At 40.4% G+C, this 27948-nt stretch overlaps 1 protein-coding gene across 1 annotated transcript in view; it reads right to left on the bottom strand.

The window, feature by feature from the left end:
- Positions 1-27697, bottom strand: part of DYTN (dystrotelin) — a 50770-nt gene extending 23073 nt beyond the window's left edge. Inside the window, exons 1-9 of the mRNA XM_027114746.1 lie at positions 27679-27697; positions 18822-18896; positions 15844-16045; positions 13924-14009; positions 13313-13413; positions 8930-9001; positions 8487-8650; positions 4212-4323; positions 2637-2785 (exon numbers count right to left, since the gene is read on the bottom strand). Coding sequence (XP_026970547.1) covers positions 2637-2785; positions 4212-4323; positions 8487-8650; positions 8930-9001; positions 13313-13413; positions 13924-14009; positions 15844-16045; positions 18822-18896; positions 27679-27697 — 980 coding nt within the window. The remainder of the gene's footprint in view (positions 1-2636; positions 2786-4211; positions 4324-8486; positions 8651-8929; positions 9002-13312; positions 13414-13923; positions 14010-15843; positions 16046-18821; positions 18897-27678) is intronic.
- Between the last annotated feature and the right edge of the window lie 251 nt (positions 27698-27948).

Below are 27948 nucleotides of genomic sequence, written 5' to 3'. Positions count from 1 at the left end.
TTGCAAGTATTTAGGAGGTAGATGTCAAGTCATACAGAGAAGTGGTCCAGGAATATGAATTCTTTTTTTTTTTTTTTTTTTTTTTTTTTCCGTACGCAGGCCTCTCACTGTTGTGGCCTCTCCCGTTGCGGAGCACAGGCTCCGGATGCGCAGGCTCAGTGGCCATGGCTCACGGGCCCAGCCGCTCCGCGGCATGTGGGATCTTCCCGGACCGGGGCACGAACCTGCGTTCCCTGAATCGGCAGGCGAACTCTCAACCACTGCGCCACCAGAGAAGCCCTAGGAATATGAATTCTTTAAAGTAAAGGTTTACGTCTTAAGAGTGGGGGGATCTGGCTTAGTCTTATGGGGAGGAGGGAGAATCAGGGCTGGAGCACAGAGGTTGGTGGGGAGATGACACTGGAGAGGTTCCCAGGGTAGCTCAAACATGCAGGAGTTTTCTAAGTCATCTTACAACTTTTAGGTTTTAGCTTAAAAACAATGGGAAGCTAATGGAGGGGTTTAAGGCACAGAAGTTTGGGCAAAATGAGTGCGTGAGGAATGCCATCATATTTTGAATTTGTAAAAGATCAGGCAGGCTTCTGTGGCCAAAAGAAATGCACATAAGAGCATGGATCTTTGTGTTCTAACTATGAGAATGGAGCAATTTCGACAAGATCTCAAGTATTCAATAAATCCAGCTGATTAATTGTCCTAATTTACTGTCACTCTGTCAGGGAAAGGTGAAATAAATGGCCTGAAGAAGACAGATGAATTGGCATCTGATATCTTTGTTTCTATTTTAAAATTTAAATTATTTGTACTCTATTAAAGCTATACATCAAGATGATATCCAAATTCTCTAACTTTAAGAATACATTGGGGCTTCCCTGCTGGCACAGTGGTTAAGAATCTGCCTGTCAGTGCAGGGGATACGGGTTCGAGCCCTGGTCCAGGAAGATCCCACATGCCGCGGAGCAACTAAGCCTGTGTGCCACAACTACTGAGCCTGCGTTCTAGAGCCCGTGAGCCACAACTACTGAGCCCACTTGCTACAACTACTGAAGCCGGCACGCCTAGAGCCTGTGCTCTGCAACAAGAGAAGCCACTGCGATGAGAAGCCCGCGCACTGAAGAGTAGCCCCCGCTCGCTGCAACTAGAGAAAAGCCCATGCGCAGCAACAAAGACCCAATGCAGCCAAAAATTAAAAAAAAAAAAAAAGAATACATTGATAACCACCTGCTAGGAAAATGTGGTACAGGTATAAGGCATGGCATCTAATGCGAAGTCAACATGCATTTTTTTCCCTTTAAAGAGCTGTAAAAATACATTAAATTATACCAAACTGTAAAAAGTGACAAAATGACCACAGAAATAGGGTCTGGGATCAAGAAGGAAATATGCTGGTAGGTGTCTGAGAAAAGTTTAGAGAATTACAAAAAAATTAATAAATGAATACCAATTTGATTAAAGTGATCTATTCTTATACTTCCGGTAGATAAAATAAGAGTGAATGAATTATTCTGGGGTTTCTTCTCCCAAAAGTCTGATGATCATAATCCCATGGAAACAGTACCTCTTTCCTTTATCTTCTGAAATTTTAAATTATAAAGAAGGAGTTACTTCAGTAGTTAAGGTCATGAAGACTTTTTTTTTTTTTTTTGCGGTACGTGGGCCTCTCACTGTTGTGGCCTCTCCCGTTGCGGAGCACAGGCTCCAGACATGCAGGCTCAGCAGCCATGGCTCACGGGCCCAGCCGCTGTGCAGCATGTGGGATCTTCCCGGACTGGGACACGAACCCGTGTCCCCCGCATCGGCAGGCGGACTCTCAACCACTGCGCCACCAGGGAAGCCCCATGAAGACTTTTAAAAAGTCATCTTTAGGCTGGTGCTCAGGTATGTGATGGGCGATCTCAGATACCAGTGGTGCTGTGACATCCTTTGAGATGACCCTCTGAAGCATAGTTTGGCATTCTGAATTTTGAGGATTAACAAAATTCACAACTTTTGATGCAATGGTTTTACCTGAGAGAATTTATCTTAATAAAATATAAGAAAATGCGTGTGTAGGGATGCTGACTACAGAATTTTGGTGGGGGGCAAAATTTGAAAATAACCAAAATGTTAAGGGATTGCTTGTGAATTACGGCACTTCCTTATAAGGATAAGAGTGAGGTCATTGAAATGATATTTTGGAAGCTAATGACAGGGAAAATGCTCTCCGTTTAATGTAAATGGAGAAAAGGTTGAAAAGTTGTGTCTGTAGCATAATTCCTGATCTGGTAATGCTGAAATGTGAATAGCACTCATCGGTGAGTGATGGAATGTGTCTTTCTTTTCCTTTTTTAAAAAATAAGTATTAATTCTGAATTAGGCTTTCAAAAGTAACCCAACAAAAAAGAAAGATGTTGGAGAAAGTTATTCAAATACTCTAATACTAAAAATCTTCTGTGTCTGCCTGAGGTCTTTAGTTGGGATAACTCTAAATGATTGGATGGGCCACTTAAAGGTATTTTTGTCTCGCAGTCTACTTTAAAATTAAAGGTCGCTTCTAGAGGGGAACAGCATCTTTACCCCTCCCCTGCTTGCTGGCTTCATAACCTAGTACCCAGGCTCTGGGTTGCTAACCTTCACGACTGTCACTCGGAGACACTCACCTGGCCTGTGCCTGGTTAGCCACATCCCTTGGATTCACCTGGTCCAGCAGCCACTGCCTTCTCGCAGCTTCTTTCCTCCTACAGCGCCCTTGGAGCAGGTTGTTTCTGAGGGTCCTGAGGAAGAGTTTTGTATTGTCTTTTGTTGACACCTGCTGGAATGGCCAACAGAACAACGGGCATCAGATCAGTCTTAAAGTGGTTTTCTTTCCTTACGTGGGTGGATTGGCCGCCATGCAAGTTTCTGAAATTATTTCACTTACCGTGATGTCCACAGAAAAATCATCTTACTTCCTTACTACCTGAATTTCTTCACATCCTCTCTCTATACACATACATATAGTATATGTTTCCGAATTAAATACCCCCCAACTTCTACAAAAACTCCTGTTCCTTAGAGCAACCCAGGAATGGGGAAGGTGAAAGCTAGAAGACGGTATGAAAGAGGACTAAGCCTGTGGTTACTAATTTGGAGGATTCCTCTGAGATTTTATTTCCAGAAAAATCCTCATACATTTAGTCTTGTATAAGATATCAGTGGATTCTCAGACCACCTGAAGTCCCCCCCACAGGTAAGGCAAAAGGAAACAAAGCAACGAGACCTTTAATTAAAAATATTCAACCCTTGAAATCTAAAGTGTAATAACAAAATGACCACATGGTGTCAGTCTAATATCGATAAGCCCTATTTCTCCCCAGACTTTTAGAAACAAGAGGCTCATAGGCCAATGATCTGAGGATCTGGGTTAATAAAATTTAGTAAAGCAATATCCATTGAAAATTATTTGGCAAGATTGAGGCACATGACTTTTGTGGACCATTCATGGTAAAGAGAGAATGAGGGGAGAACTGTCCTCAGTAAAGGTAATTAATCAATATTTTTCACTATTGTGAAATTTGGGGATGAGGCCATCTGCATGGAGAAACGGATTCATACTCAGTGATGAAAAGAGAGTGTCCTTTCTGGAAAAATTGAAATGCTCTCTGCTTTAAAATTATCCTATTTCTCTTTCTTCTTAGCAAGAGCTGAATTCTCTTGCTGAGTATTATAATTTTCTTTAAAAAATTTTGAAAGTCAGCTACGAAGTCTTAGTTTTACACTTTTCCAGTCAAAACTGAGATAGAAATCTTTCTCTTTCCTAAGGAAAAAATTCCTTGAATTTTAGTGCTCAGGAAAAGACATGTTAAAAAAGAAAATTCCCGAAATGTACTGGCAACTAGAGACCTTGAGGCGTCATTTTACCAAACCAGGGCTTTTTCTTTTTAATCTGTGTCCATTTCCAATGCCTCTCCCCTCTTACCGCTCAGATATTTTCTAGTGCACAGTAGGAGTCAATGGTTTCACATTAGACTCTGGCCTTTTCTTATCCCCAAAAGGTTTATTAAAATCTACAGTGTAAAGAAAGTATATGTATATTGAGAGATATTTAAGGTTGAGCTTGCCACTTCCTTAGTCTTAAATATTATATGTATGAAAGGAGCAGAACCTGTGGTTTTCCAGGAGGAAAAGTTTTTTAATTGCTGTAGCTTTCACTGATAAGATTCATGAAGAGTTTGGTACACGGCATTAGATGTTACCTGGATGCAGTTCTCAATCACAGGATGAGACTTCTGGTGGGACTTGCTCTGAAGACCAGATAAGAAACACACCTGACAGATGTCAAAGTTGAGACACTTCAGACAGCGGTATCTGCCAATTAAAATGGAAGTGTGACTTACATCACTACTAGGAGGTGAGCAAAGAAAGTATCATTCAGGTGGAGAATAAGCACCCTAAAATATACAGGAGGTGTCTGAGCTATCGAGTGAGTACAAAGTTGTCTTCTTTTGTTGGCATTTTTATAACATGACATTAAATTAATATAGTTTTGTCAACAAACTATCATATAGAGGCCGGATTCATCCTCTCCACCCCGCCCCCCAAATACCAAGTGTCTTTTACATGCAGGGTATTATGTGCTACAACCTTTAGGATAGACCCTTAAGTCTGCAGCCACATTTGTGCAGCTGCATAATTCATTCAGCTAATTGGAATTTAATTGCCAACTTAAAGGAAACTGGGAGATTTCCAAAAAGTTTGAATTCTAGCTTCTCTGGAAATGTGTGAGATATGATGATATTGGACCTGTATTCTTGTGTGGTGTTGGGGAAAATAAAACCATAGATAAAGAATCTAAAATAAATGTGTCATTTATCAGAAATCTGTATGTAGGAAAGAATAATGTGGAAGAGAGGGAGTTCCTCACCAGCCAGGACTGCACTCAAGTTTCTAACACATCAGTGTTACAGGCTTTCTGTTATGGACAGTTACAATCTTAAATCTCCTGTGATCAGAAAGACAGGCGGAAATCTTGAGACACTCTGGTAGGGAAGCGTGTCTCTGGGCACTCAGGGAACACGTTGTGATATTGGGGAGGGCTGGTGAGACCTCATAGCCATGAATTAGTAACTTTTAAGGATGAGTGGGATCATATTGTTTGTCTGCAAAATATCAGGGATCTATACTTTTTTTCCTGCTTCAACTACAGAGGATGCGGCATAAAGTAGGGTCTTCCTCATCAACGGCAGCAATGGGCGAGGACAAGGGGACAGCTACACCTATAAGACAGTCCCTCCCCAGACTACTGCCCTCATTTATACTCCTTGCCTTGCCCCCAATAGCATTTGAGTTTTCAACCCCGGTCTTCAAAGTTATAAAAATTAAACTATGACAAGATTCCTATGCTCTTCAAATTTCATATCTGGCTGCAAAGACATGATATGGAAGCTTGAGGTACTAACTAGCAAAATTAGATACTGTGTGATGAAGTGCCGAGTAAGAGGCATGGAAAATACATGCTGTAGGAGAGATGGGGGACATCCCTGGGAGCTGGTATGGTCTGATAAATTTTTCTGGAAGAGCTGAGACTCATGCTAGGCATAGAATGCTGGGTGGGAGATTAAAGTAGAGGAAATCCCAGGAAGAAAGATGAGGAGTAAAGTAATGCAGACTGGGGTGAAGAAGAAGGGTTAGCACTTTTCAGACCTATCAGACCTACAGGTAACTGTGGAGAACGGAGGAATAAAAACTTGCAATGGGGCTTCCCTGGTGGCGCAGTGGTTGAGAGTCCGCCTGCTGATGCGGGGGACATGGGTTCGTGCCCCGGTCCGGGAAGATCCCACGTGCCGTGGAGCGGCTGGGCCCGTGAGCCATGGCCGCTGAGCCTGCGCGTCTGGAGCCTGTGCTCCACAATGGGAGAGGCCACAACAGTGAGAGGCCCGTGTACCGCAAAAAAACCAAAAATAAAACAAAAAAAAACACTTGCAATGTTCCTGAGGCCAGATGGCAGAAGGGCTTCTGACCAAAGTCATTGGAAGGCAGAGCAGGAGGGTGCAAATGCCATGAGACCAACTCTCACAGTCCTTGTTCACTGCCGTCCCTGACATCTAGTCCCAGGGTAGGATATTAATACAGAGTGTTGAAGGGCTATCACAGTAGCAAACATTTTTGAGCCCTTACTGTGTAGCAGGCAGTGGACATGCATTGACATAGTTAATCCCCATGAAAGTTCTTTAAGGCAAGGCATTCTTATTATTATCCTCATTTGAAGAAACTGATTCAAAGAGAGTTTAAGCAATTGCACAAAGTTACACAACTACGTAGTAAGTGGTAGCATTAGGTTTTGAGCCCAGGGATACCATCTAAATGGAGAGCCAGCTATTTTAACCCCTGTTAATAGACCACCAAGGCAGGAGACTTGAGTTTGAGTCACATGCCACTGTTACTAGGTGACCTTGAAATGGAAACTTAAGCTCATTGTTTTGAAGATACCTGGAACAATGCAGGTTTTCAAAGAACATTAGTTGAAGGAAATTAAATGAATGACAGTTTCTTCAATGAAGAAAATGGGGCTAGTAAACCCTGCCCTCTCGGCCTTGCAAAGTTTTTACAAAGCTTTGAAAATTATTCAGCATGCGTAACTGGGGAGACATGAAGTCTATAACATAAAGCATTTTTTATAAAGATGATTTGATGAGCCACCTGTCCTGGCTGCTTTATTTAGCATTACTGTATGGTTACAGTTGATTTGTTAGGACAATACACTGACCCTAATCTTGGCTTATTTCCTCCATGCTCTGAAACTACCGACAGGTGTGTGAGAAAGGGTGCAGTGTGGATAATGAGATTGGTCTGTTGTTGATGGCTTTACTCATAGAGAACCAACTTTTTCCCCCTAATTTCATTTCAAACTTACATGGCTATTACAGAGCATAAATGTGACACATTCTGCTAAAATCGAACACTTGTCTTAGGAACAAGCTCTGGGCTTTGTAGCTTCTCTTACTTTAGGAGGTCAAGTCTTTGCCTCTTCCTGCTATACTTCCAGATCTGCAAACACTTCTGCTCTAAAATGTCCTTATGAATCTCACTGAAACTAAAAGCCTTGAGGCTATTGCTGGAGTTTTCTGAGAGCCAAAAACATAGGTTTAAGGTTAGAACTGTAATACATTCAAGCAATTTCTAATAGACTCAGAAGGTTACAGCTAAAAGAAGTCTAAGTCATCATTTGACCCACCTCTCCTCTTGCTTACAAAGAAACCAAGGTCTAGAAAGGTTAAAGGCCATGCCCAGATCACGCAGCTGTCTGCATATATGAAAACTGTACGTTGCCTCAGATTTCTAGGAGAAAGGAAAAGTCACACAGCGGCATTTTTGTTTTTGTTTTTTTGGGTTTTTTTTGCGGTACGTGGGCCTCTCACTGTTGTGGCCTCTCCTGTTGTGGAGCACAGGCTCCGGACGCGCAGGCTCGGCGGCCATGGCTCACGGGCCCAGCCGCTCCGCGGCATGTGGGATCTTCCTGGACCGGGGCACGAACCCGTGTCCCCTGCATTGGCAGGTGGACTCTCAACCACTGCGCCACCAGGGAAGCCCTTTATTGGTGTATTGACAAGAGAACTACAACACCCTTTCCCTAATATGGGATTTTGACTGTCATCCTCAAAGCTGTGGAAAGGTCTGAATCTCCAATGTCCAAACCTAGCTTTCAAATCTGCCTTTTCCTCGAGGCCAGAGAAGCTCTGGCGTGAGCTGCTCCCACAAAGCCTCATCATTCCTTTGGGTTCAAGGAATGTTCTCCGTTGTCTGCACAAGGCGGCAGCAGAGCATCACGGTTGCAAAGCAGGCACCCTGGATTCGGTCGGTAGCCTCTGCCACTTGCTAACCATGTGAGCTTAAGTTTAAGTTATTTAGTGTCTCTGCAAATTAGGCATAATAATACCACATTTATACAGAGTTGTAACAGGCTTTACATGAAATGATCCATGTGAACTACACAACCTAACACTTGTTCAACATTTAACAAATGTAACAAGGTCCTACTATATAGCACAAAGAACTATAGTCAATATCCTGTGATAAACCGTAACGGAAAAGAACATGAAAAAGAATATGTATACGTTTAACTGAACCACTTTGCTGCACAGCAGAAATTAACACATTGTAAATCAACTATACTTCAATAAAACTTTTAAAAAAAGCAAAGAATGTAAACTATTGTTATTATTATGGATCTTTCCAAAGTATTTAACAGCATTTTTTGGTAACAAAAGACAAAAAAATTTCCCCTTAAGGAACAAAAACATCTAGCGGTCAGAGTATGTGTCAATAGAACTTAATATTCCCTTAATTATAGAAGGTAAAATAAAATGTATTATAAGCAGGATCACTCATACAGGAAATTATTGACCCCCCAAAATCAACTGAGTTCTAGATGTGCGAGAAGGACCACAAAAAAACAATCTGGAGAGATGCAGCTCCAACTCCAGACCCATTTGGAGAGTGACGGTCCATGTAATAGTGATGAATGACTCTACCTCAGTCCTGTGATGGGGAAGTTCCTGCAGATTCGACATCGAACAGGGTGAGTGACCATTTCAGTGGCTGACAGTCGGTAGCAGGTCGGGAGCCACAGGAGGATGGGAGGTTCAGATTGCAACCAAGATAGGAATTTCTCTTCTTTAATTGCTGAGCTCAACACCTGAAAAACCATGGCACACTCAGATGTGTTTGTAGGCAGAACTTTGGTCTCTTGTAGAGATGAAAATGTATTTTCATCTTCTCTTCTGGCTCTGTTTCTGTAGGCTCTGCTTAAGAAGTTTATCACATGCAAAGTCGGGGCAAGTCTACCTCTAAATTAGGTTGTCTAGGAGGCGGTGTAGAGTAGTAGGTCTGTGATTTAAATGGGTCAGCAGTGGTGTCTGCCCCTCAGCAGTGGTGTCTGCCCCCCAGGTCCAAGGGACATGTGAATGGCACTCACCCCTTGGAAACAGCTGCGTGTAGCGCTCTCCACAGAGCACAGAGCTCGACTTTCCCCCATGACAGTCGGGATCTACAAGAGGCAAGAAACCCCACGTCAGCGATCAAGAAATGGAGAAATAGGTGGCCACCAGTCATGCCTGAGCGGTGGCGCTTACGGCCATAGCGTCACAAGTATCTGGTGTCCGAGGCTGGATGAGCTGTCTCAGTCTAGGCAAACAGGACATGTGTGGGTTTTGTGCGGTGTATGAATAGAGATAATGAATGAACAAGTGGGAAGAAGTGGAGCTGGGAGGAGGAGTGAGAAGAAAGTCTGGCAGTGGGGGAAATACAGGGAGGGCTTGCATTGTTTCTCTTCTTTTGACCCCAGTCAAATATTTAATCTTTCTTTGCCCTTGTGCACCTATGAATTACAAGGAACGACGATACTGTATCAAAGTTCAGGGCAGTTTTAAGGAAACCTTTTCAAACACTTTCACGTCGTCTCCTTTTCACAAATCCCAATTTCTGAGGTAGGGCAGTCATTATCTTTGTTTAAAGCAAGGAGTAATTGAGACCTGGAATTTTGTCCAAGGCACAACAAACAAGCAAGAAAACAAACAAACAAATGCAAGTTAGCTGCAGAATTGAGATCTCACTCTAAGACTCCTTACTCGGTTGAGGGGTTCTCCCAAAGCTTTGTCACACCCAGTCCTGATGTGTATTCCAATGGCTTAATTTATACTACCTCACTCAATGGTTTCCATCTTTCAATCAGTCCCATTAAGGAGTTTAATGAAGGGACTGAGAACCCCTTGTGACTGCCGAGATGGCCAGGGACTTGGCCCTGACATTATCTATATGCACAGATACATGTACCTGTCACCTCCATTTATGCCCATTTGGTTGTGGGTCCCAGTTTCACATCTGATGTCTTCTACAGCACAGTCTGTCAGCAGGCGTTGCTCCCAAGCTCAGAAGTAATTTCAAAGACCCCCCTGCTGAGTCCATCAACTCGAATAAACATTCTTCTAATCAGGAAAGTGGCACTTAGAGCCACTTTGCTGACAATTAGCCAGACAGAAGTCAACAAACATTTGCGTAATCCTGACAAGATGGCTTGTACTTTAAATTGATAATAACCCCATCACCAGCTGAATAAGTACTATGCGTTATTTGGCTTTTGTCTGAAAAAATAACTCACTAACCATACTTTGGCCTGAGAGTGCTGATGAGCTAACTGGAGCACTTATTTGGACGGCGTCCTTGAGCCCTGAGAAAGGGGTTTAGCCTCGTTTGTAAAATAAGGAATGTGGATCAGATAGGACCCACTTGCCGGCTCTGTGATTCTGACACCAGTCAAAAGAAAATTCACTTCTGTAGTGGGTTCTAACCTACACTTTTGGCTTTTAAGTGTGTGCACAAAGATTTTGTGGATGAATTGCCCATTTGACTAATTTCTTGCAGGTGTTCTACGGAAGGATGCAGTGTGGCTGGATAGCGTGCCAGCACAGGCAGAACACCACTTGAAATGATAATGACGATTCTTGCGCGAGGGGTTGGGATTACACGGTAGGGCCTGGAGTTTTCTGTGGGAACCCATCTCAGTGTTCTTAATGGTAGTAAAAGGGATGATAATTTGCTGTGCAAATCTCCACCTTCCTAACAGCTTTCTCAGAAGCCTACTAATGCATTGGGGGGGAGACAGCGCTGCAGGAGCTGTCATGCGGCAGCTCATTGACCTCAGTTGAGCCTGAAACAAGGGCAGATTTTTAGGGCCTCTTGGATGGGGAGCGAGCCTGGGGCCGGCTGTAGTAGTGAGGAAGCAGTACAGGATTTCAGGAGGAGGAAAATGCCCCTCCGTCCATCTTCTTTCATTACATCCACCTCAACACCTTAGTGTAACAAGCCTGGTTGCACAAATGGATGGACAGATTTTCCCAGTCTCCCTGGCTCCCTGCAGCTTGAGTCCTAAGATGTTGGGATTGATGGGGAAGTAGCTCCTTAACATGCCTGGAGTCAGCAGAAAACAGGGCCCATGTGCTGCTGCAACCACCAGAGCGGCTCTTAAATAACTACATATGATGTTTGAACCTTAGGAATTAAAAAAAAAATCATTGCTCCACTTAAAAAATATGAACATCTTACATATTCTTTGGAATTTACAGAATACATTAAATACTAATTATTACAATCAATATGAACATAAACTATTACTATTAAGGCCAAATCAAAGCAAAGGTAATTTTGGATAGGTTTTTCTAAATCATATTCCCTGTCTGATAATCTCTTTCCTTACCCACTCCCACCTGTATCATAATTAACCTCAGTTCAGAATCCTCGGTTCTGAAGGGTACCAGAATAGGTCACCCCCAAATACGAGCCCTTGGCATACGTATTGTTTTGAACTAAAGACCATTGAGAACCAGTAGATGCAGAAAAAGCTATAAAAACAGGGCACAGGTTTTCCTTTTGTAAAGGAAATTTACATTTATAAAGGAAATTTCTTTTTACCAATAGTGTCTCCCTCTCCCTATCAGGAAGAGGAGGACTCTCAACAACACTTATTAATGGAAAACTCACAGACTTAAATCTGCATAACAAACCTTACTAAACAACCCTTGTTCACCATCTATTTCCCGGTCACTTTCTCATAACTTGCCTCCCCCCACCCAGAAGCCCAGAGCCCCCTTCCCTTTGTTTAATGTAAAATAATTTACAAGCCTGAGTTCCATCCACCTCTTTGAGTTACTCATCACTGGGTGTTCCCATGTGTATGCACCATACACATTTAAACTTTGGTTTGTTTTTCTCTTGTTAATTCTGTCTTTTGCCAGTCCAATTTATAGGGCCCCAGTGACAGAACTTAAGATGGGTCAAGGAAAAAGAAATTTTTTTCTCCCCTACAGTCCAGACCCAGGGGAAAAATGACAGAAAATTACTATGGCCTCACGGTGAGGAAAACCTAGTTTGGGGATTTTACAGGGGCTTGAAGAAGAATAGACACATCCTTGAAATAGGGGTAAAAGATACAGAAGGATGGTGACCACTGTACACAAGATAATCCAGAGCCTGCTTAACCCATTTGCAGAAGATCTTGCTTGGTTACATGATTTTACATCATTTTAATATTTAAGAAACATATTTACTTTAAGGGGGTTACATTCCCTTGCCTAGTATGGATAAAAACAACACTACATTTGTACATTCTTAAAGAATAGGAAATGATGGAAAGCAACTATTTGAGTATTCAGGGTTGCATTTCATCTATGTTCCCATTAAGCACCGTTGAAGGCTTTAGTATCAAGAACTTTTCAAGCCATAAAGATAAATGAGATAAAATTCTTGCCCTTGAGAAGCAGCCTAGTGGGAAAAGCATATACCTAGGACATAATTGCAACAACATTTGACAAGTGTTATAACAAAATTATGTACAAGAGTTAAAGGAGCTTTCAGCGAGGAGGTGACTGATATTTGAGTGATCTTGAAAGACAAACAGTATTTGTCAAGTGAAAGGAGAGGCAGTGGTGTTGCAGACAGATTGCACCTGCACAAGTCAGGCATGGAGAACTTGGTGCATGTCAGGTACAGTAACAATTTTGATACGCAAGAGTGACAATGATGGAAGGAAAACTTAAACACTGTGGAATACGCAAAAGAAACCACTGGATATTGTTTCAATGGGGATTATCTGAACCTATAGAGATATGCATCACTGTCTTTGACTAAGCTATTTTATAATTTTGTAGACATTAATGTTAACTTGTAGACAACTGATCACAATGCAAATAATTCTGACCTATAGACATGCAAATAAATTCTGTCCTGGTTGAGGGACAACCCTCCCCTTCAGCCCAAAGTCAGTCTTGGGTCCACCTGCAAATTCATTGTAACATTCTTAATCTATCAGCTTGTCTGTTCTTTGGTTATTTCTTTCAACTAGTTGTAACTTACTGGAGCCCTCTTCTAATTAACAAATTAAATAAAATTTTGAATACATGTTCATTTTATATTTGTATAAGTATCATGATTTACCTCTTTCTGAAAAGAGAAGGATTGAGTCAAATTATGAAAGCTTTGCCTGTGATGCTGAGTTCAGGTTTTATTCTATGACAGAATATGGCCAACGAAGAATTTTAGGCATTTACATTTACATTTTGGAAGAGTCACTGGCTGCTGTGTGGAGGAAGAGTTGCAGAGAGGAGAGGATTGAGTTGGGCAAACCAGTTAGGGAGCAATTGCAATAGATCAGCCTATATTCAGATAATACCAGGTAAAGAGGAGAGAGGTTGCATGGAGAGCTATATTAAGGTAGAACTGACACTGTAAAAATCAGATCCTTTTATAATAAATGTGACTAATATAACTGGAACAAATTTAGAATTCTTAAGTATTAGAGATTTACCTGTTGTAGATCTGTTAGTAGGTTTCTCAAAATCCTTCGAGTCATGCGTCCCCCAGAATTACAACCTCCCCTGTTATTTTCTGCATAGAGCTGAAAAAGAGCTAGACACATAAGGGGGGAAAGAAATCTTTAAACTGAATACTTGCTATATATCTTCGAAGAATATGTGCTTTGAATTCTAAACAGTTTATTTGTGGCTATAAAGGCGAAAGTTATAATTCTTGGTTATTTGCTTGCTGTTTTGAAGGCTTCCCAAACTAAATAATTTGATAATTAATGAAGACACATTCACATTTCAACTTTTTGATAATCTAGCACATCAATGACAAAGACCACAAGGTTGGTAAATGGCGATGTGAGCAGAGTCTGTCTTTAAGGGAATAATAACTACTGGTGTCTGAATAATCCCTATACAAATAAATATCAAGGATAACCAAATTATGAATAGTTAGAAAGCATAGATCAACATCTTGAAAAATTCTAAGTGTTGCTGAGTACTTGTCGAACCAGAGCAGTGTGGCGGGGATACAGGAGTGAGTGAAGCAGATAACGTGTTGGAGAGATTTGGTGGTCACCGCACTTCAGACATTCAAAACTCCTACATATGTTACCTCTGTATTTTGTAAGAGGACTATCCCCTGAGAGGGCAATCAGGGCGGCGGCTGCAGGTCCAAGCTTGAGAAAACCCGTTCCCGAGCTGCATGGCAACAAAACAGAGATACGAATGGGGAAGGCAGGGTTATTCTTGGTGAAGTGGTTTATAAAAACCATGACTGTGAATGGACATTTCTTTCTTTCTTTTTTTTTTTTGGCTGCACAGTGCAGCATGTGGGATCTTAGCTCCCCAACAAGGGATGGAACCTGCGCCCCCTGCAGCAGTAGCTCAGGGTCTTAACCATTGGACCGCCAGGGAAGTCCCTGAATGGACATTTCTGACACTGTGTTACAAGTTCACTCTTTTCATGGTCAGTTTTCCTATATCTAGAATTTGACAGAACTAAGAATTGAATGAAAATATTTCATCCTTCATTTATTCATTCATTCATGTGTTCAACAAATGTTTATTGGGTGCTTTCTCTGTACTAAGCACTGTCCTAGGCACTGGAGACACAGGCATCTTCCTGGGTCTTCCTGGGTCCTCCTGGACCAGGCAGTCTCACTTCCTTTAGGGCTCACAAGCTGGGAAACCAAACAACAGAGACAAGGACCAAAAGGCAGGCAGAAGGAGCAAACATTTATATTAAAAAAATCCACCCGTTCTCAGGCCCTCACTTAGAGCCTCATCACCCTGTGCCCCTTGGTTGTGCAGTTTCCAAACCTACAAAATACAATGTATCAAATGCCGGCGGATTGTTAGAGGCAGGCATTGATACAAGAAAGGGTAGCCAAGATCATAATGCTTAAGGAGACTGAAATCATGAAAAAATAACTTGAGAACATGTTTATATACTATTTGTACAACAACAAAAATAAATAAATAATAAACTAGTAAGGAATTTGCCTAGTGGTTAAACTGTGCTTGCCTTTGGGAGGCAGGCTTTGGGGTGGTATTTCTTCTTCTTCACTCTTTTCTGCACTTTCCAAATGTTTTATATTTACTGTGAGCTTTTAAAACTCCATTCTACAGGATGAAGGCTACTGGGTCAAGACCACGTAAGATAAACACAACTGAAGTGGGGCAAAAAAGTGGTAAACACACACACAAACACACACGCCCCCAACACCACTGACTTAGAGCATGCATAATCAAGCCTTTGACAGGGTGTAAGCTGTTTTATGTGTGCCTGTCCAAGTCATATGTTGAAATCCTAACCCCCAATGTGATGGTATTTAGCGATGGGGCTTGGGAAGATGATTAGGTCACAAGGGTGGAACTCTTATGAATTGGATTGCTATTATTACAAAAGAGACCCCAGAGAGCTCCCTCGCCCCTTTCACCATGTGAGGACACAGCCAAAAGATGGCCCTCTATGTACCAGGAAGTGGGTTCTCACCAGACCCACCTGTCTGCCGGTGCCCTGACCTTAGACTTCCCAGCCTCCAGAACTGTGAGAAATAAATGTTTAAGTCACCCAGTCTCCGGTAGTTTGGTATAGCAGCCCAGACTAAGACAATAGGTTAGCCATTTATGCACACGTTATTCACAAACAGAAACTGACAACTGGTTATAAAGGAATAAGCAAAGACATATACTACCGGGGACTCAAGAGAAAAGTGTAATTTATATATATACATAGATGCATAACTGCCCTAGCAAAAGGTGTGTGTGCTTCTCTAGAGTGGAAATGAGTCTGTATGAAAATGTGGATTTTCCCCCTTTTTGCTGTCCATGAATCATTCATATTAGTGAGGTTGAGAAGCATGTACTTCTTTGTTCCCCTCCTGAATAATACATTTGAGGAAAACAAACAAACAAAGAAGCCTTCTTAGATATCAAACCTTGAATAAATATTAGACAACCCCAACAGGTCAATGACCAGAGGCAACTAAACACCCCCTGTGAGGCCACAGCATGGTCCCCTCAGCCTCACCTGTCATACATTGTTGTGAGAAGGCTCAGAGTGAGTTCCGAAGCTCTGGGGTGCACCTGTCCTGGTTTTTCCACCCTGACTCTCTGAAACAGCTCCTGCAGAGCCTGAAAAAGCTGCTGCACAGAGACAGCACTTTCTCTTGCCTCCCAGAGACTCTGACGTAGTAGGACATGCTGAATCAGAGAACTGTCAATCAAGTCCACTGCAGGAAGCAAAGGAAACACTGCATCACCTCTGATCTGAACAAAAGGCTTCAAAAAAGTAAACATCATCTAGTCTTTAATGAAGACTGTTTTTTACGGCAGCTGTTTTTTTTAAGGGAATTACATATGGTCACTATTTGGATACATCTCTCTTGTATATAATTCAAGTGCTCCTATTCTAATAGTTGATTTGATTTTGGAAAAGTGCATCTGTTTGTAAAGCATAGTTAGAACATTATTCCCAGTATAACCTCTAGGATGTGGCTTTATAAAAGGAAATTAAAAGGGAAAGAAGTGAGAAACTTGAAAATAGCTTTCCGAGGAAGTTAGGACACTGGTGAAAAGTTGGGAAAAACATTTTTATACTGTTTATTAAGTGGATTGAGAAAATTCATCTTTCATGTTCAAATATCATTTTTTCTTGTCTACAGCCTAGCTCGAGAAGGAATATTGTGTATAAAAATGCAAATGCATCACTTAAAAAACTCAGTGATCTTTATAAAAGAGCAGTTGCTGAATTAGACTCCTTAGGTCTCACCCTTGTTTTAGTAATGTTTATTTTTTTGATCTTGGTCTCATCAGTATTATTATCCAGAAAGGCACTTAATAAAACCAAAGTTGCTTACAAAAAGTAATGGTTTATTTCTTACATATTTTTTATCACCTTCTCCTAAAAATGTTACAAGGCAATAAATATAAGGAAGAATGAGATAGAAGAAACCCTATGGTTTCTTGCAGATGGAGGATGACAGACAAAATGAATAAACACCCACTTGTGCCATCTGAGATGGGGATGTCAGTGGCACCAAGAGCTGCTGGCATTTAAAGCGCTTCAGACTGTGAAGTGATAAAACCCTGCACTTCTGTCTACTTTGTAAATCAACCTCACATCCACAAATCTAGCACGTATAATAAAATTTTTTATTTGTTCTCTGATACTGCTTTTAAAGGGAGAGTCTAAGAAAGTGAGGGGTATGTTTTGGGATGTGACTGAAAAAAACGTGGCCGCATGTGGTAGAGACTGCAAACTCTTTTATCGTTATTCAATCACAAAACCTATCACCTCGGCCTGGCGTGCTGTACACAGGATGCTGCGTCTTCTGCCGAGACTTCTGTATTACAGCAAAACAGATAATAGTGGTGTCCATTAATCTCACCACCAGATTTGTGCAGGAACGCTCTCCGGCTCTCCAGATCCTGCTGCCTGGAGCTCACGATATGTTTATCTCGGCGTTAGGGACTTTTGTTTTCCAATTTTTGTTTGGTTATCTGTTATAGGTAGAACTTTTCAACTTCTGATTTCGTGTACTGTTACTATTTCCCATGCATATTATTTATATTCACTGTTTCTGATGCAGGCGTAATAAAAAATTCAGAGAGGTACATCCTCGAATTACGCTGTATACACCCAGGCTCATATGAACAATGATGAAGGCTCATGTGAGCATTGGCTACTAACTTTCTTTAATAGGAGACATTCTCCAGGAAAGTAACATGATTGAGGGTAAATTTTTAGTGAGCATCTTCTGCCTTTTGCTGATTTCTGGAATAATATAAATAATTTGTCTATATCAGTGATTTAAAAAAAATTTTTTTTAAAGCCAAGAATCCCTTCTTCAAAGGATACTTTCACAGAAATGCAATATGGAAGATAGAGCAAAACAGAGTTGTTCTGGTAGAGGAGATAGCCTTTTGGGTTTTTCTACTTGCCTATTCTTCCTTTTCCCACCTTGCTGGCCCTTTGGGTTTTCTCGACTTGCCTCTACTTCCTTTTCCCACCTCGCTGGCCCTTTCTTACCCTACTTCACACCCATGTCCACTCTGTGAAACACAGTTTGAAAACCACTGGTCTATCTAACTTATTAGGCAGAAGCAAAATATTAAAAAAAATTCAACCTTTAGGAAAAATGACATATGTATGTGTGTGTGTGTGTGTGCGCGTGTGTATGTGTATATATATATATATAAAATACAATTTACATATATATAATACAATTTATATATATATAAAACACAATCTTTTTAGGTCTGCTGTAATAAATGTCATAAATTACACAAAGTGATTTTTTTAAAATGCAATACAGAACTTATTAGAAATCAGTAACTTCAGATATGCTGAATGCCTGTCATTTTTCACAGCCAGGACCCAAGTTCATTTTGGAGAATTTTTACAGGATAAAAATTTTTACTGTATTTTACCTAGATAACGGTATAGGAAAAGAAACCATGGCATTCAATCAGATAAAATTTAATGCAAAAGAGTAGTTCTCATGAAATTCTCAAGTGATTTTTAAACTTTATGGCCTGAGGATTATTCATCTGAACTTACTTTTGCAGGTTCAGAAAGAGATGGGGGTACAACTTAAAAATGCAAGTCTTAAGTAGTAGAAGGAATTTAGAAATGTTTATATTTGAATCTACAAGTTATATTAAACTAACTTATTTTGTGATTTTATTTTGCATCAATATTGGTATCCTGAAAAGGAACTAAACAAACAAAAAATTTGCAGAAACCAAGTAGGAACATTTTTTTAAAGAATTAAAATCCTCATCCATGAATTATTGTCTATTGTCAGTCAGCGAAGCTACATGTGGGTGGAACACAGGTGTATCTTCCACACTCCATCTTCTCTGTTACAAGTAGGGTAGATGCACAGGTCCAACCTTCCAGATCCAACAGTCACTCACATGGGCGGAGTTTTTGGTTTTCTATGAATTTTACATTACACATCAGGGTCAGATTATTTCAAGTATTTCAAGAGAACCTGTACTTACATTGGCACAAGGTTTGCACTGATCGTAATTTGAAGGCTGTTCTATAAATGGAATTCTCAATACTATTAAGAGCATCTGTAAAGAAAACATGAAATATCATAGATAAAGGACTGTCTCATTAGATAAATCCCGTATCCTAGAAGGAAATTCTAGAGCGCATGTAGCCCTACTTTATTTTGCAGGTGAGGAAATCAAGTTCTAGAGCTCTCTTTCCTACCTGGGAACAAATAATAATGGACTACGCTATCCTAGGCTGCAGGTGACCATAGAGAGCCTCCTCTGAGCCCACCAGACTAAGGAATCCCCCAGTGAGGAGACTCATCCATGAAGCTCTCCACTTTTTATATAAAAATGAAATAGCCTATGAAACAATAAGACAAAAAACTATTTGTAGAATGTAAATTCAGTTGGTTAATATATTCTAGTCATATGTACACACGTACTTATGCATCTATGAAAATGACTATCCATCCATTCATTCAGCAGATTTTTATTGAGCTCTTACTATATGGCCCTGGCATGATTCCAGGCTCTTGAAATATAGCAACTAACAAAACAGATAAAAATTCTTGCTCCGTGGAGCTTAATTTCTAGTGTCATTCATCAGATTGTTAACAGTGGATATCTTTGAGTGCTCGAATTCTTAGTTATTTTCTTCCTACTTGTCAATATTACCTAAATTTTCTATAAAGAGCACATGTTATTTTTATAATCAGAAAAAAATTATTAATATACCTTCTTTTACCCACCACCAACATCACTACATCAGTGGCTAGCATTTCTGAGCACTTACTAGGCACTGAGTATGTATTCACTCCTTTCACAGTGTGGAGAAGAGAAGAAGAGAAGAGAAGAGAAAGCTCTGGAGCCATATCTAGGTAATAGAAAATGTATATGTAATATACAAATGCCCTGTACATTTGTATATGTAATAGAAAATGTATATGTAATAGAAAATAGAAATGATCAAAACATATGAAAAAAAAGTTGAAAGACTAATTACTATAGAAGACTTTTTGACAAGGAAAAACAGTCATCAAAGATAAACAACCATAAGCAGAGATAGTTTTGCAGGCAAATTCCTTTAAACTTTCAAGGGATAGGGGAATCCCTGTTACTCAACTCTTCTAAAAACTGGAAAAACTCAGAAAACTTCCCAGTTTAGGAGGCTAACATAACTGTAATACCAACATTTGATAAAGTTTTATTGAAAATATTGTTATTGCTGAGAGAAACTAGTTAAATTCTGATTTCAGACTTTGAAGGAAATTGGTCTAATTGGCCAAGGAAAATTGTCCAATATGGGACGGTTTCAGCATCAACTCAAAAGTCTGAAGTTTGAAGTCTCATCTAAATACCATCTAAATCAGATATATAAATATAAACAAATCTTATTTAAGATGAAATCAAAGATAAAACATAATATATTAGCAAACATTTTCAAGAACATATTAAAGAATTATGTTCCATGATATGGAAAGATTTATTTCAGGAATTTAAAATTTGTTCAACAGTTAATTGATATATTAAGAGAAGGAAAAAAGTTACTGAACCAGTGGATTCTCAAAATGCATTGGTAAAATTCATCAGCCATTCTGATTTTTTAAAAACTGGTACATGATCTAGGAAGAGAGGAAACATCCTTAAAATGTCAGAAATAAAAGGCAAATTTCGTATAAAAGTGAGATAGACAAAAGACATCCCTGTTAAAGTCAGGAAAAAATCACCCCCATCCCCCTTTTCACCACTGTGATCCAACTCTAGTCTGAAGCAGAGAAATAAAATACAGGGCATCAGGACCACCCCTGTCCTCTCCACACTGTGCCAGATAGGGCGGAATCTCCTTGATAGACCTTGAAGGATAGCCCTCCAGGATGTCAGTATGAGTCCATTGGAGCTGGCATATAGTAATAGAATTGGAACTTATATGCTGTCCCTGTTTTGGAATTCTAATTCACAAAAACAAATAAAAGTAAGAGTTATAAATTTTAGGAAGGAAGAGATGTACAGATGTTCTGATTGCCTCTCTATCCAGATAATTCATGAGGATCATCTGCAAGTTGGCTGGATTTAGGACAATTGTATGAGAATCAATAACTTTCCTTTATATCAGTGGTTTTCAAGCTTTATCTTGCATCAGATTGCAGAGCTTACCCCCAGAGTCTGGGTGGGGGGGCCTGGGTATTTCATTTCTAATCCCAGGCGATGTTCATGCTTTTGGTCCAGGAACTATACTTTGAGTACCACCGCTTTATACCAAGAATAATCAGTTAGAACAGGTAATTTTTAACATCTAAAAAATGCCTAAAGTAAACAAAACAATGTGTAAGACCTTATAAAGCTTTATTGAAAGTTATATTAAAGATAGTATGAATAAATGGAGAGATCTATTTCCTCCATTACTGGATATTCCTGGATTAGGAATGTTCAATAGCATAAGGATATGAATTCTCCCCTATAAATTTAAAGCAATTCCAACCCAAATTCCAACTACCATTTTGAACTTGATAAAATAATATAAAATTAATCTGTAAGAATAAATGCAATGTGTGCTTATTTCAGGAACAGGTAGAGTAATGGAACAGGACAAAATCAGAAACTGACCTATGTATACATAGGGTTTTAGCATATGATAAAGATGATGTTTTAACTCAGTGAGAATCAACAACTTCCCTTTATATCGGTGGTTTATATCAATGAGGAAATTATAGATTATTTAATAAATAGTGTTGGGGCCATTGGATGAATAACTATTTAGAAAAATATAATATAGGTACTTTAGTTCAGATCATAAACAAAAATAACACCAGCATGTATTACAGAGTTAAACATGAATTCTTAAAACCCTAAGACAATTAAAAGAAGAAATTTTTGTCAATCTTGAGGTTGAAAGATGTTTTAAAGCATGATTATAAGCCCAAATCCACAGCAATGTGTCTATAACTTAGTATGGTCCTATTTTTGTAAATGATAAAAACTAATAGCAAGAAAGAACACAATAAACACAGTAGGAAAGGTTATATATCAAACTTCTGTTTATCTGGGTACAGGAGTACATCATGGGAGGGGTTTAATTTTTTACTTTCTATAACATGATAGTGATCTGAATGGTACTGGGGAGAGAAAATTGAGGGGAGATATGAGGCACAATTTTCTAGGGAAATTGACAGGGATTGGTGGCTGATTGGATGTGGGAGGGAGACCAAGTGTAGGAAATAATGGGGGAGGATAAAGTTTGTGCATAGAGGTGGAATGGGAATTCATTTTCAACATCTGAGTTTGAGGTTTCTGTAAGACATCTGAATGGAGATGTCCAATAGGCGGTTGAAACTACCTCCCAGACACTTGGAGTCCAGGATTCTGGAACTGGGACTTGTCCCCAGAAACTTGGGCTTGGAGTACAGGGAGTTGGAGGGCATGGTCCTTGGACTGCAAATCCTGGAGCTAAGGTGACCTGAGAGAATAGGCAGACATGTTGGTCAAGGTATCTTTCTGAGAAGGCTTGTGGATCAAGCAGAGTCCAGGTGAAAGGCAACAGGTCAGAAACTGGGAATGCTGGACTAGAGCCAGAGGGTTCCACATGGTGATGAAAAGGAGAAGTTTAAAGAGATTTCCCAGCATGGAGGGAGTAGCCATGAGAAATTTTTAGAGTATTGCTGTCCAATAGGAGAAATACAGTATGATTCAAATATGTCACCTTAAATTTCTAGCAGCTACATTTTAAAAAGTAAGAAGAAACAGGTGAAATTAATTTTAATGATTTATTTCATTTAATCGATCAGATTATTTAATATGTAACCAACATAAAAATTATTAATAAAACATTTTCTGTTCTTATTGTCTTCAAAATTCAGTATCCTTTTTACACTTGCAGCACATCTCAATTTGGACTAGCCATATTTCAAGTGCTCCATCGCCACATGTGGCTAGTGGCTACCAGACTGAGAGCTCAGTTTTAGAGAATACTGGCTGGAAGGGGGAGCTGCTCAGGGTGTTGAACAGGACTCATTTTTTGATTCTGTATCTGGGGGTCAGGGTTGCTATTTAGGATGGGATAGATATTTAGGAGTCATTAGTGCTGACTGTGGGCAAAACCATGTCCATCTACTAGGTTGCCTAAGAAGAGTGCTTTAAGTGAAGAGAAAATTAGGCTAAGTAACAGTACGCCTGAGAAACATAATCATTTAAGTACCAGAGGAGAAAGAGAAACCTAAGAAGAAGAAGAAGAAGAAGGGAAAGCCAAAGAAACCAGGAGACAGCAATGGTACAAAGGCCAAGGAAGGTGAGTTTCAGAAAGTAGAGACAAGCCAATAATTCAGTATGTGGAAGCCACAAGGAGATCAACTATGTGCTAAAAATTAGTCTCTGTTTTTGATTAACTTGACTATTAAAGCCTTCATAAGAGCACTTTTATGGGGATATGGGGACCCTAATCAAATTACACAGGATTGATCAATGAATGTAAGGTAAATAAAAAAACACAAAAGCAGACAACTCTTTCAAGATCCTTAATCTGAAGGGAAGAAAAGAGGGCCATCGCTAGAAAAGCACACAAAATCAAAACTAACTTTCAAAGGCAGGAGAGATTCTAAAATGTATGTATGGGTCATGGAGGAGGGGTCAGGAGAGAGGTTGAGGTTGAGGGTCCAGGAAGTAGGGTTCCAGGAGGTACTTGATATAGCAAAGTCTGTCTCAGAGGACAACATGTTCCCATAGCCACCCAACATCCATTCACATTTCTTCTGGTGAACCACCTTCCCCTGAACTTCGTCCGTGAAATTCTAGCTGGGTTCATTCGAATTCTCCTATTTCCATGGAGGACATGTGGCCCAGGCCTACATGATCAATGAGAGCATCATTGCCCTCCCCAGATGTGGACTCATAACCAAAGTCAGGCAAAGAATATACCAATGAAATTTGGATCAAGGACTCTTTGTTCAACTTATCAGGGAAGAAGACTTATTTTTTCCTGTTGGACTTGAAATTGGAATCATAGCTGGGAGCAGCAGTTACTCTCCTGTTGGGATGTGTAGCTTGAGCATGAAACCAACACACGAAGGAGAGTAGAGATGAACTTGGAGATGGAGAGAAACCATGTCCTACTGACATTGTCTGGGCTCAGAGCAAGCTAGTCCTCCCTAAGGTAATTAATTATATAAGGTAATAAAGCCTCTTTGAGCTAAGTTCTCTCTTACAAGTAACTGAAATGTAGCTAACTGATACAATCTCTGAGGTAGAGGCAATGGATGGGGGAAGATGTACAGGTGAAGGAATTAGCTTTGGCAAGAAGCCCCTGAGAGGACATCCCCTCACTCCCTGAGAGGAAGAATAAAAGGATATGATGGTGGGTGTGGGAAAGAAGGCATGTCTGAGGGTTTCTGTTTTCTTTATGAAGTTGGGGACAAGTTCACTCAGAATTAGGAAGAGATGGTAGAGCAGAAAACTTGAGGAATGGTAAAGATATGCTATTGTTACAGCAGGCAGTGAGAGAGGAAACCAGTCACACACTTTGGAAAGAACTGCCAAGCAACGTTGCATCTCTAATATTTCTTGTGATAACAAATTTCAATTAAATAGACTTTATACCCATAATGCTCACTTGGAAGCAAGGTTTCACATGCAAACAAGCTTTGAGCCCAGGACTTACTTGTGTTTATTATGCTGAAGGGAAGATGCCTTGAGGAAAATAAAGCTATTTTCAAATATATTGTCAGCTGATTACCATAAAACTCAGGCAACTGGGAGTAAATGGTTTGTGTGCTGGAGAAGTGCTTGTGACTAGAAACACAGCAGGCTCTTTAGCCTTTGCTAAGCAGGCCCTTAACAAAACAAAACAAGGGATTGATGGATTGATGGGGGGATTTCATTGATTCAAACATATGTGGCAGGATAATTTATGGTGTTATTAATTTCTTACTTGATCTTGCAGCAGTGGGAGAATTTAAAGAATGAAAAGGCAATGTTTCCATGTCCATTTCTGTGTATGTTCCAAGGTCTAAGCTCTTTTTACTCCTTTGGGAGACTTACCACCTTTTAAGGGGTCAGTGTTTCAGGGGCCACCCTGAATTCAACCCACTCAGGCTTTAGTATGAAAGGCCCATCAAAGAATCAATGCCATCCATGGAAATGGGAGAGTTGGGATCAACACTACTAGAATTTCATGGACTAAAATCAGGGGGAAGTTGTTCTTCCAAAGCAGGTGCACTGGTTCAGCAGAAGAAACGTGACCAGATGCTGGATGGCCAGAAGAGCAGGTTCCCTCTGAGAGGGGCTCTGCTGTGGCAAATATCACCTGGACCCCTCACTGCCTGAACCTCAACTTCATCCTCTGTCCCGGCCCCTCCTCCCTGACTCATACATACAGACATTCTGGATTCTCAGTTGCCTTTGAAAACCAATCTTGATTTTAGTGTTGTTCTAGCTCTGACTCTCTTTTCCCTAGAGCGGGAGAGACGCTGATACCTGGGCAGGAAAGTGGGAGATGCCTAACTGGGCTTCAAGTTTGAGGGCTGATTCCGGGGCTTCCCTTACCAGCAGTTCCCCGGGTGGAGGGAACGGCTGCGTTGTGTAACTAGGGAGACCAGACACTAGGCTTGGCAAGGATTTCTGTGTCCAGTCTTGACAAGGAGTCCCCTGTCTTCAAGTGGACCCCAAAGCCAAAGGCAAAGAGCAGAGTGAGTGGCAGCCACGATGGTACTTCAGGCCAGATATTCTGAACACTTCAGACCGGATGTTCAGGAAAAACCTGAAATGGTTTCTGTCTGTCTCAGGACGGCTGCTTCCCAAACTTAACTGAGTCTAAATTTCATACCAAGTGACAGTGACTAGCTTTTGGTTTGGAAAAGGCTGTTTCTTGCCCTTGAGTGTTGTGGCGTGAAGTCGTGGCTGTTCCACATATGGACATTGAGGGCCAGGCACTGTGCTAAGCCACTCAGGGCGTTACGGCGCTGAACCAAGTCAGACCCGCCCTTGAGACCTTAGAGCATAGCCCTGGCCTCTCCCTAAATATACCTTGATTCAATGATCAATATATGATCATGAGTCAAAGACACCTACCTGAGGGGAATGTGGGCTGTGCCTGAAAGTGTCATTAAACAAGAAAGCTTATTTAAAAACCCTCTATATTTTGTTATTCTTTTTTGAACAGGTATAACCATATCAGAGACCTACAATTTACTCTCTTTTGTTGTTTACTATTTCCTTATGTTTTAAAAATGCTTAGTTTTCAGATAAGAGTCCAATGTTAGAGTAGGGGAAAAGTCATACCTCTGCCCTAAGTCTGGAGAAGGAGAACACGTGGAGAGTAGCCACAATAGTGTGGAAATGATTTACAAAAATGTAACGCCCGACATTGTTTTTCCTTCTGGAAACTGGCCAATTTGTGTGCCCTGGTTCCGCTCAGATGCACCAAATGAACACAGAATCAGCAAGCTAGGGAGTCTGCAGGTTCCCAGATGCTGCTGTTGGTGGAAGAGGGATTCTGTGGCTGCTCTACCATCTGGCCCATCACACTCCTGTCAAGTTATGTTTTGCAGTGTCATCTGATGAAGTTATGCAGCATAACATGGCAAGCTGTGATACAGTACTTGGGGAAAACGAATGGGTATCCCAGGTGATTCACCAGCAGCCCTGCTTCCTGAAGGCTTTTTTTTTTCTCCTGCTGGTAAGAGAAGACTCAAGAAAGGAAGCAACTGCTGGATGTATCAGACCCAAAGCTATAAACAAAGTAATTTGAGATGTTCAAAAAAACAATAATATAAGCTTCAAAGCTACATATGGTCTTGTTCATGGAAGCAATTTAACTGGGAACCTTGTTTTGCTTTAAACGATTCATATTTTTACTTAGCCAAATCAATATGTGTCATTTTCTACAGATACTAAGAACGTAATAAAATTTCTTTCAACAGCCCATCATCTAGTTCGATGATCCAGAAAGAGATATTTTAGGCCAGTCGTCCTAAGTGGGCAGCATCAGCATGGCCTGGGAACTTGTTAGAAATTCATGTCCTTGGTCCCCACCCTGGACCTACTGAGTCACAAACCCTGGAGGTGGAGCCCAGCATTTTAACAAACCCTCTAAATGATTCTGATGCACACACACTACATTTAAGAAACACTCCTTAGGGAAAAAAGGGGGCTTTGAATGGATTATCTACTGCTTTGTGTTAAGCTTACTAATATGAAGGCCCAATACTGGGAAACCCAAAGATAATTGGAATCATTCCGAATGTTGTTTTAGATAAATAACTTGAGATAGTACAGAATTTTATATAAAACAAGCCAAGTTAACAATCTAGATCTCAGCTAGGGGAATAAGGCTGCCACTAGGTCCAACAATAAAAATATCACAAGCCAGTCCTGGGCCTACCCTAGCATTCAGAGGTGCTGGAAGAAAAGGAAATTAGTTTCCCTCTATCCATTTATCAAATAGTCATATAATAACAGCTGTGAGACTTTTCTCTCAACTTTGGCCTCAAATAGTACAGTGAACTTACCCCTGACATTAAAATATCTACAGTGATGTCATTTTAATAGTAAACTATGAAGATATATGTAAATAAGGTAAGCCGCTTTTTGTGTCTTTGAATAGCAATTTAAAGTGCAATTATATTGAGATCAAGTCTTTTGTTAAATTATTTTTTGGTGCTTTGGGGACAACAGACCAAATACTCGTCAATATGTTACGAATTTCTGTTTAGAAAACGGAGAAAGTCTTTTCAATCATCCATTAGTTTCTTTTTCAGCCAGCCATTTGCCAAATGTCTCTCCTCTGCAACTCGGAAGTCTGAAAATACAACGTCTGTGCCTGAGTTTTTTGTTTGCAAACTGTGCTCAAAAACTTAACAGTAATACTTACCTTGTTTATCTGGGTCCATTTTAGGAATTTCTTGGAATAACAGATGGCAAGAAGGTCCTTGTAACTGGAAATGAACCAATATTTTAACCAGGAGCTTTTGCAGTGGAATTGCCAGATGTATCAGAGATATTTTAGGCCAGTGGTCCTAACTGCTGGGTGGGGAGCAAAAAGGCAACTAAGCAAAGTCATTTCACCCGTGGGACGATGACTACAAGGTGTTCAGAGAGACTAAAAACTCCTGGGAGGGTATAAAATAAGGAAAGCAGGGAG

Source organism: Aethalodelphis obliquidens, unplaced genomic scaffold (assembly GCF_003676395.1).
Source record: "Aethalodelphis obliquidens isolate GAN/ISIS:26980383/991018 unplaced genomic scaffold, ASM367639v1 scaffold2, whole genome shotgun sequence".
In the NCBI taxonomy this organism is placed as follows: domain Eukaryota; kingdom Metazoa; phylum Chordata; class Mammalia; order Artiodactyla; family Delphinidae; genus Aethalodelphis; species Aethalodelphis obliquidens.
Note: the sequence above shows the minus strand (reverse complement) of the source record. Positions and strands in the feature narration are given on the sequence as shown.